This window comes from Oryzias melastigma, linkage group LG12, assembly GCF_002922805.2.
Source record: "Oryzias melastigma strain HK-1 linkage group LG12, ASM292280v2, whole genome shotgun sequence".
Taxonomy (NCBI): domain Eukaryota; kingdom Metazoa; phylum Chordata; class Actinopteri; order Beloniformes; family Adrianichthyidae; genus Oryzias; species Oryzias melastigma.
The window spans coordinates 4,981,517-4,992,702 of NC_050523.1; the positions used below are offsets into that span (position 1 = coordinate 4,981,517).

The 11,186-nt window shown below is 37.3% G+C and overlaps 1 protein-coding gene across 1 annotated transcript in view; it reads right to left on the reverse strand.

Annotated features, from left to right (window-relative positions):
• LOC112163377 (rhotekin) overlaps positions 1–11,186 on the reverse strand; it is a 21,400-nt gene that overhangs the window by 3,501 nt on the left and 6,713 nt on the right. Inside the window, exons 10-11 of the mRNA XM_036214616.1 lie at positions 9,407–9,551; positions 3,655–3,753 (exon numbers count right to left, since the gene is read on the reverse strand). Coding sequence (XP_036070509.1) covers positions 3,655–3,753; positions 9,407–9,551 — 244 coding nt within the window. The remainder of the gene's footprint in view (positions 1–3,654; positions 3,754–9,406; positions 9,552–11,186) is intronic.

The window sequence follows — 11,186 nt, forward strand, 5'->3', positions numbered from 1 at the left end:
AATAAAGAGCTCAGAATAATGCATGTTTATCAGGTCCGTCACTTTATTTTGCCTTTCCCTTCCCAGAAGCCTTTTCGCCACCTTACGTAACATGACAACCAAAGGAGAATGTAAACAGAGCTCCGGACCTCCCAATCTCCAAATGAAACTTCCCTTCTCAACACAAAACAACACTGAGAAATGACAGTTGTCCGTAACATTAGCACAAGAACATTAAAAATTCAGAAAACTAGTCCTCTTCAGACGGACGCATCACAGACATGGAGGAGATCTGGTTTGTCGCGGAGGACGAAATGACTGGAAGTGAACAGCTGCGCGGATATCGACGGCTTCGTCAACGTAATCTGCAGAAATCCTGCAAGCTACCATCAACGAATAAAACATTAATAAACTGTAAATCAAATAAAGAAACTTCCAAACACTTGAAATATTTTAAACATTAAGTGTACCTGATGAAATCCAAGACGTTTTTCACATTTTGGTCGGCCTGCTTCAGCGCAAGGCATAAATTCGCTGGACTGTAGGCTCCCCTCGACTTCAATATATTTACGAGAAAAAAAACTCGTAAATTTACGAAATTAAAAGTCGTAAATTTCCGAGAAAAAAAGTCGTAAATCTACGAGATTAAAAGTCGTAATATTTCTTTTTTTTTTTTTTGGTGGCCCTAATACTCCGTCGTAATTTGCCTAATGGAAACATGCCAGTTACAGAAAAAAAAACTTGCATTTATTGAAGAAAAGTGTATGTACTTTGAGGAGGTGGTTTTTTTAGGCATATCAAAATGGACATATTTCACAAAACTGCAAATAAAACACTTTTTTCAATGAAATAAGTCACGTGACCAATAACCACATACCACACTGTGTGGTGCCTTGGGCACTCTGCCTAAGCCATTCATTGAGTTCCCTTTTGTTCTAGCTGTAATATACACAGGCATGCAGAAGTACTTCTCATTTTACCTTACCAAACAAAAACAAAACAAAACTTGCTCCTACGCAAACAGTTGTTTTTATATTTTTATGATGCTCTGTAGTGGGCTGACTGTTTTACGGAAAGATGATCTAAGATTTTACAAAGATGGAATAGTTTTATGTGAAACTGCAAGCTGATTCATGAGCTAAAGACTTCTGTGAGTTTACAGCCCCCCCAATGTTTTATTGAGACTAATTAAATGCAACTTTTTAAACGGTTTGCTGTTTAGAACAACATTTGCGTAAACAGGGATGTAAAGAGTAAATAAACTAGCTTCCAGGCAGTCTCTGACTTATTGCCAAGAGTTAATGTTTTAAAGGTATCAGTCAAGCAATCGTTTCCTTTCTGATCTAAATTTAGTTTCTTCATCTGCTGATCTGTTCCAGACCAAGGAAAACATTGACTATTTATTGTCAAACCTGAAGGGTGTCAGCAATATTATGCAATTCTTAACCTACAGCAAAACAATTGTAAGATAAGAAAATTCTGAAGTAAATTTATCACATAATTACTATGAGGTGACTACCACTGAAATTCGCCTGAACACAAACATATTAATCAGCTCAAAATCAACAGAATAGTGCTTTGTAACTTCTTGTGTTACTCCCTTACTACTGTCTTATTTACCCCTTTGAGGACCCATGCCTGTTTTTACCCATTTTTATGCACCCTTTCTCACTCTGAAAGGGGAATTAAGAAGTTGGTCTTTGAGTTCGATCAACATTTTCTCCGTTTGCCTTGCCTAGACGGTACTTTTGCGATTGGATGCACCAATGATCTATGGAGCAAGCTGAGAGTGATGTGTTTATCCCAGCTGTCTACGGAAGATGTTGTACCTATCCGGATGGTTGGCAGTTGGATTGTGGACAACTGGGACTAAAGGATTTCTGTTGTGTCTGGAGTGAAGTGGGCTGTTGGATCTTTGTGTAGAGACGAACCGTCCAGTTGATGATTCCTGCACACGGGGCATGTGATACGGTATTCAAACTGGACCGTTGAGACCAGATATTAGCGTCTACACTTACAGGTAGAAGAGGCTTGTTGCGAAATGTCAACGGTGTACAAATCTTGCTCCAGGCTTTTTCTTTCGCAGCTCTATTGCAACATATTAAAGACTTGGTGTCATATAATTACAGCCGGGCTCAAATCACAGTGATTAATTTCTCCTTCATGATCTCTTTTCAAATGGTTGGTACTTCCATGTTTGAAAAGGATGAGTCCTTTATTGGTCAAACTTCAACTGTTTTAACTTTTAACACAATCAATTGTTTTGTACGCCGTTTTGTACGTATAGCCCAACTTGCGTAGCAACACGTGAACTCAAGATTTTTGAACACGTAAGTTCAAAATTTGCAAATGCACACGTTTACATAGCCTTTTAATTAATAGAGGTCACTTGAACTCACCTTTCCAAGTTTTGTGTGAACGTAGCATTAGACAGAGAACGATACATTCCTGCCCAACAGTCTTTGAACTTATATGGAAAACGGATGACAACTTTCTATCTGAATCAGAAGAAACTTATATCAAATTTCTGTTTCTTTTTTAGTCAATCACTCAGACCACGGCAGGCAAACAGAAAAGAAGTACCAAAGAATTAATACAACGTAATCAGACACCCTTGCTGAGGGCGCAATGTCCTTGGGGCTACCAAGACATCTACGCTCCAATAGGTATAAAAAAAATCTGACGTGCGCTGGCTGGAATAACACAAACAAGTTACTTAGATATCTTGTCTCTGGTTCTCCTACACCACATAACGTGTACAATGTTCTGTACTAGGATTTTTATGTATTAGTGGGGATCTGTTTTTCCTTCACTTACATTCTGCTCTTGATATGAGTGAAGTGCTGATGTGTGTATCGTTGTCACCACTATATCCTCTCCTCCCTCAAGTAATCTGCTCCCCTTAAAGAGCCACTCAGATGAAAACGTTGTGATTTTAACTTGTTTTTCTGATGATGGAGGACACACAGATTCATGTACGTCTTAGTTTCCCAAATCTGAGCTGGTATCTGGTATGTGGTAACTTAGTATCTGTTAGGTTGGGAGGAAAAGGAAGGGGAAGGGGGGGCGGGATTGCTCCACAACTGTGAGGTAAGCTTCTAGTTAACTCCTGCCGCTGAGCAGAAAGTATGCCCTAGAAAATGACAGATGTTTTTATTTTGGCTAAAGATGCCATGATTGCAATTAAAAGACAACTGGAAACTTTTTTAAAACAGATAAAAAGATGATCAAAGTGGGACTTTAATTGGTCCTGGTAAGGTCAACTGCCAAGGAAGAATTTCCCTTTCAGGAATGAATAAATATCTTAATCTTCTAAAAAGTATGAACTATGAAACTATTGGGCTGCATAGTTATAGACTACCAATGCATTTTTACTACTGCAGGTTGTGGCACATGAACAATTGTGTTCTAGCTTTGTCATATTGCTTTCCAAAATGCAGCTTTTTGAAAATTAAAACATTGAAGTTAAATGACTGATATCAAAACATCCTTTCATAAGCATTGAACAAACACCAGAACATATTTGAGAAGCAATAAAATTCAATACTGAAAGAGCCTGGAGGAAAGTCAGTTAGATATGCAAGGTGTTGATTGAGGTCCAGCCTTGGATTTGTATTCTGATAGGTATGCATCAACAAAGAGATGAAGTGCAAGTGTCACTCTGCTCGTCATTACCTATTTCATGAAACAGAGATCCTCGCTGTAGTGCGCTCGGTTTCTTTGATTTCGGCGCTTCGATCCTCATGAGCTCGTCACAGGACTGCTTCCACTGTCCTGGAAAATACAATTTACAAGTAATAGGAGAATGAAAAGAGGTAGGCTTAATAACAGCAATTAAGTTGTCAAAATTTCCAGTTAGCAACTTGGCAGAAAAGTGGCATTTGGAAGCCACTAAGATTATCAAAATACTCCTAGAGAATGAAGTACCAGTTTGACCACATAACAGCCTCATGGAGATATAAGCCCGATCAGAAACTTTATTTCAGTATTATATTTTGTTTTTGGTCTATGTATATTAAAATGGAAGTTTTATATCATCATCAATAAGAGAGAATGTGTTTTAAAACTACTTTGTCATTTGAAGAAGGTGTTTGGCGGGAACTTTAAAAATTGATTAAAAAAGTAAATTTGACTGGATAAAGAACGTTTCTTTCAAACAATGAGCAACACAAACAGAAAAAAAACATATGAAATACTCAAAAATTGATAAGTCAAATAAAATATTTTACTAAAACTGGGAGACTACTTGTATTTTTTTCCCTAAATACAATAAGTTTCAAGCTTGACGGGATGGATTTTTTACAACTATACTTTACAAATATGAAAATGTAACCAGATTATAAAAAGAGTTGGGTTCGTTTTGCTAGTGTCACTCTTGATGAGTACAATTCATAAATATCCAACACATTCAAAGCGGAAATGAATTTGACTCTTAGTCTAGTTGTCATGCAAACAGGCTCATATCAGGCCTTTAATCTGAATTCCTTCTGCATGATTACGGTTCACTTGTTTTAAAAGGCTTCTGCACAAAAAACAACACTTTCCCATACAGGCTTTGTCAAGGAAGTGACACTTTTTAAATCGATAATAACCCAGAAGAAACTTCATGATATTCACCTTGAAGCGGTTTACAACCATCTGATGGAGATTAGTTTACAATGCGAGACAAATCCTCCAAAAAAAAAAAACAAACCACCCTTGGAACCTGTTTTTACAAAAAACACTTGCGTTTTTAGATTTTATAATTACGGGAAGAGATAAAGTTTATGCTAAGATTGGAGGATGATGTTTTGATTGACAAGTAACAATCAAATTGTACACTCTGGACTGCTTTAGTGGCTGCGTTCCAGTACCTGTCAGATATGAAAAACTGCTTTTAATTTGGCTCAATACAAAACTATAGCTGACGTCACTTTAAAACTCATTAAACCGCCAACGGTAAATTCAGAGCCAATATTTTAATTATCGGTAATAATTTTTTAATGGATGGGCTAAAAGTTGAGCAAAAATTTTAAATTCATAGACATTTGTATACTAGACTGAAAATCTCTGACGTCAACGCATAGGATTCTGAATGGGGAAAAAAAACAAAAAAAAAAGGAAGGTTTATTCCTCACATTTCCACAGCTGTGTCAAAGAAATATAAAGCTGCATTCACACCGGACGCGATTTGCACATCAAATTTACTGCTTGACGCCTGCCGTAATGTCTTTAACGCCCGGGGCGCATGTGGGAGGAGCAACCACCAGCGTCTTTTTCTGGACTTCATTCTATGCCACATTATGAAAGATATCAAAGATGTAATTTTTTTTTTTTTTTTTTTTGGACCAGAAGAAAAAAATGAGAGGGAGAGAATGGGATGTTAGAGAAGGGGGATAAGGGGTTAAAAGTTAGAAGGAGGCCGCATTTAATGATACAGAAAAAAAAAGAACGTAAGAGTGTCATGAGTGAATTGCATGAATTCCTTCTCACATACAACATCAGCATATCTTCAAGATTCCATACCGTCCCTTTTTTAAAAATAAAAATCTCTCATGTGATCATGAATGTAGACGCCAGCAGTCATGGCCCAATTTTTTGATGGTGGCACTTGATATGGAGTGTCACTGTCCAGAAACATTCCCACATAGACCAGTCAGAGCAGCTTCCACCCAGTGTTCCACCCTGTAGCCGTCTCATTTCGTAATGGCATCACCCCAACTGCCACCGTGCAACCTCAAAATGAGCCCGGGCGGCCGACCGGTGTCAGCTTTTAGAAATAAATCATGCAGTCGGGTGAAAATTTTTAACTTTTTCTTAAAATCTCGGCAGCCAACACACAGCTTGTGAATATGCCGCCTATTGATGACAAATGCTGCATGGCCACCCGCCAAATTAACTGAAAAACTAGCCAGGCAGTGGCATTTTGTGGCCTTAGTCTTAGCAAACAAGTGAAAGCGTGGTCTAACTTAATGCATAGCATGTTCAGGACATTCTTTTAAGTATTAGCATGCCATCACTGTTTTGTTGTTTTATGTTACATTGCCAGTAAATCTGTCTTTATCTTAAGACAATCAACAGACACTTTCCTTTTACAAATGAAAGTAGCAACCAAAAATGTCCATCAACACAACCCACTCAAGAAAAAAATGCCTTTTGTTTTGTGAGATATCAAGTTATTTAGTGCATCTGAAGTTGTGGAAGAGATCCATAACACAAACTAATCCCTGTACAGTGTTTCCTCTGGGTTAAATTTGAAAATCAACCTGAGATATGTGCAGGGGCGGAGCTATAAGGGGGCAATTTTTGAGTCCACATTTGTATCATTATTGACAAACATTAAGAGATCATCATCACATGCTTCTTTAAGCATTAGTAATAGCACCTTGTTTGAAACACATATTTTGATACTTTCTTTTTTTAATGGCCTTCGAAAGCCTTACCACCCTCCCACCCCCCGATATAAAATGTTCTAGTTCCGCCACTGGACAGGTGAAATCCCCAAAGTGGGGTTACATATGTTTTAAGGCTGTAAGACTCCTCCCTACACTTCTTACACTTCCTCTTTTAAAACATGGGAATTTACTATCCCTGATGTCATGTGTTGATTTCTCTCTGATAACAACCCAGTCTGATCCACTACATCTTCTTTCAAAATAAAACACTGCTTTGTATTCATGCTATTGTTACTATGATGATGAATTTAGATTCTTTTTTTAAACACAAATAAAGCATAAAGAGAAAACAGCTTTTTTTATTGAAATAGTTCATAACTTTTGACACAGGTTCGAATGACTTCCTTTCAAAATAAAAGACACCATCATCTCAAAGCAGTAAACGAGTTGTAAGTAGCATGTCAACAGTGATTGAAAATGCATCACTGTGATGCATCTCAGCCAGATATTGGTAACAAAAATTAAATCAGAGCTAAGTTAGTATTTTTTAACCATAAACAATTAAAATTTTAGACTTTGTTCAAAAATTAAAAAAAGCTTACCTTAAAATCCAAAGCTTACTGGCCTCAAATTGATATTCTGTGGTACATGGCACTCAAAAATCTGTCCAAAATGTTTTAGTTCAACTTGTGACAATTACTGTCCTTTTTTTAGTAAGTTTACTTTACTTTTTTACATTAATACTAGCTTACTTTAACAGTTAAAAAAATAAAATAAAATAAAATAAAAAATAAGAATATTATTAAAATATTAGCCAAAGCCACAAAGGAGGACTAAAAGAGCCACAAAAGAGGGCTTAAGCCACAAGGAAGGGATAAAAGCACCACAACGGGGGGCTAAAAGAGTCACAATGCAGGGCTAAAACAGCCACAAGGGGAGCTTAAAGAGTCACAAGAGGGGGGAAGATTTGAAATGGAGAGCTAAAAGAACCACAAAGCAGGGCTGAAAGAACCACAAAGCAGGGCTGAAAGAGCCCCAACAGTGTTAAAAGAGCCACAACGGAGGGCTGAAAACACCTCAACAGAGGACTAAAAGAACCAGAAAGGAGGGCCAAAAGAACCACAATGGAGGGATGAAAGAGCCACAATCAAGGACTAAAAGAACCACAATGGAGGGCTGAAAGAGCCACAACAGAGGGTTAAAAGAGGCAAAACGGAGGGCTAAAAGGGCCATAAAGGAGGGCTGAAAGAGTCACAAAGGAGGGCTAAAAGAGACTCAATGGAGGGCTAAAAGACCCACAACTTAGGGCTAAAAGAGCCATGAAGAAGGGCTAAAAGAGCCAAAACGGAGGGCTGAAATAGTTACAATGGATGGCTAAAAGAAGCATAATGGAGGGCTAAAAGAGCCATATTGGAGGGCTAAAAGAGTGAAAACGGAGGGCTAAAGGAGAGACACAGAGGAGGGAAGAAAGAGCCATAATTGAGGGCCAAAAGAGCCACAGAGGAGGGATGAAAGAGACATAATGGAGGGCCAAAAGAGCCACAGTGGAGGGATGAAAGAGCCACAATCAAGGACTTAAAGAACCACAATGGAGGGCTGAAAGAGCCACAACAGAGGGTTAAAAGAGGCAAAACGGAGGGCTAAAAGAGCCATAAAGGAGGGCTGAAATACTCACAATGGATGGCTAAAAGAAGCATAATGGAGGGCTAAAAGAGCCATATTAGAGGGCTAAAAGAGCGAAAACGGAGGGCTAAAAGAGCCACAGAGGAGGGATGAAAGAGCCATAATGGAGGGCCAAAAGAGCCACAGTGGAGGGATGAAAGAAACTCAATGGAGGGCTAAAAGACCCACAACTTAGGGTTAAAACTGAGCCATGAAGGAGGGCTAAAAGAGCCAAAACGGAGGGTTGAAATAGTGACAATGGATGGCTAAAAGAAGCATAATGGAGGGCTAAAAGAGCCAAAAAGTAGGGCTAAAAGAGCCACAGAGGAGGGAAGAAAGAGCCATAATGGAGGGCTGAAAGAGCCATAAATCAGGACTAAAATAGCTTTAAAGCAGGGTTAAAAGAGCCAAAAAGGAGGGCTAAAAAGGCACAGTGGAGGGATGAAAGAGCCATATTGGAGGGCTAAAAGAGCCATAAAGGAGATTAAAAGACCCACATCTGAGGCTTAAAAGAGCCACAAAGCAGGGCTAAAAGAGCCACATATGGCTTTGGAGCATCAGGTTGCAAACCCCTGTTTTAGCCGAATGGTAATGTATCTGCTAAAACTGCACCTATTCCACCTAATTCGGTTGTGAGGATAGAAATCTCGGTGCCTTGATGCTAATGACAAGCTGACAGTACAGATGATTTAGAGGAATAGACAAATTCAGGCCGCAAGACCCCTTCAGGGCCTATTTGTCAGATCAGTTTCGGATGTCAGCTAGGATGCAGCATGCCTGAGGCAAATCTTTTCTGACTAATCAGTTGTCGTCATTTATTTATTTACTTACTGGCCAACACACACTTCAACTTAACCCTCCTTTCTGTTTATGAGTTTTGCTATCAAATGACACCAAATAGTTGCCACTGAGTCACTGGTGTAATAATACAAACGGCTCATGGTTTTAAATGTGCATTCCTGTTTATGTGGGTGCAACAGCTCTCATATGGAGGCACATTATTAAGCGCCCGTGGGGCAACAATAAAAGTACGGGATTGGCGCTGCAGTGCACTCTGGCACTCTGCTTGCACATGCATTAAAAATAAAAGAACAACCCTAATTAATTGCATTGCAGAGCCTTGGCAGCCATTCAGTTTACAAAGTTCTAAATCAGACAAGACCTTTGTTAGAACTTTATAGTTATTCTTATAGACACACCTTTTAATTTTGTTGATTACTGGGTTGCGTGTTTTAGTCGGTATGTGTAATTTGACTCTATTTTTAACTAGCCATGCAGGAAAAAAAAAAAAAAACTCCTCTGTATTAACTGGAATATTGCCCTACCCAAAAAGAATATTTTGGAACTGTCTTCACTGGTATCTAGATTGGAATTGTTAGTCTAAGGCTTACCTAGGTTGTTGACATGTTGCTGCAGGGCCACCTTCCAGTGCTGCGTGTCTTCAGGACTGTGGGCAGAAATGGCAAAGGGCGCATCGTTCCGTTGAGGCTGTGCATTGATATATAAGTGTCCCTCCGACTCATGGATGCAAGTATCCTATAGAAAAACATACTGATGAGTCTTTGCAAAGATAACACCTAATATTTATTTTTTTTATTCAAGCTTTATTAATATATGAATACAATAAAAAATTAAACAAGATAACCACTCTATAACCATTGTAAACAGGAAGGGGTTCAGAGCTGATCCCTGATGTACTCCAACCTCCATTGACATCATTCTTTGTTTTTGTAACTGTGAGTTCACATAAAATTCCAGACATGTTTACTCTCATTGCCACATCATACTGTTGTATAAACCATATTTAAATATTTATAAACTCAAATTAAATGGCAAATGTGATGTCATAGATCTCCAAATGAAAATTTTAAAATTTTATGAAGATAATTTTAATGAAAAACCTGAAAAAATGTAATAGTTTGTACGAGAAATAGTTGAAATATTTTTCACAAAAATTCCTCAATTGCAATGCATTGTGGTCTATATTCACCCATCTAGTGAGCATTGATGCACACCATAGAAATTCACAGAGACTCCTGGGAAGTTTTACTGGGTTTTTGTATTTCAGATTCTTGAGTAGTGAAGTAATTCAGACACAAAGCTATCAATTGACATTACTAAAAAATAAATAAATAAAATAAAGTAAAATTAATTGAGATTATTTTAGAGAAAAATCTCAAAGATTGCTATTAGTTTATTAGAAATAAAAGCAGAAAAAACAGCAACTTTGTGCTTAAATATGTTCCATTTTAGTGAATTTAAGACATATTTTGAGAAAAATTATAGATACATAACAATAATGTTAAAAGCTGAAGTTTTATAAGGTCTATCTTGTAAAATGTCCAAGTTGAAAAACAATATACATTTGTTTTCAATGATATAAGCTTAGCAAATCAGGTTTTACCAGCTCATCACTAATGGCTGATGAGGGTTGATGGATGGGTGGCCTTGATTCTATAATGATAACAGATTTTTTCCAGGATACCTGAAGGAAGTGACTTCTCATTTACCATTGCAAACTGAAGAAACAAATGCAAAAGAAGACGTTTTTTGCTTGACAAGTTTTTGGCACAATTTCTTGTATTGTTCTGTTCTCATTTCAGTGCACAGAATGTGATCAGTTGTTGGATAACAAGTTAGAAAAACTTTAAAAGCAACACAAATATTTTAAAAATATTTAAGTTTTTAGTGATTCTAACTTGATTTGTTGCTGTAAAATCTCAGCCTTAGACTCCACACATAATTATTCCATTTCATTTTGTCTAATGTGGTAAAATAAAAAGTCAAATGTTTACAATTTGTTACGAATGTAGAATATTTGTATAAAATAAGCTTTAATTTATGAGATATTGGAAGATTTTAAGAGATTACAATCAACAAGGATGTCAAATTTTCAAAATAAAACTTAAAAGGAGAGAGAAACAAGTGTACCTCTCTCAGGAAGAGCAAAAAATATGGGCAGATATGGGCAATAACATAAAAAAAGCAACTATGAATTAGTTTAATTTGAAACATCTGGGCAATAGTTAAAATCACGGCAGTGCACTGGTTCAAAATGATCCAGAAAAAAAGTTTAAATGTACGGAAACCCAGCAGGAAGTTTTCTTTAATAAATACAATCACAGCAAAAATAAGTTTAATTTCATTTTTTTTAATTGGTTTTGGTATTTT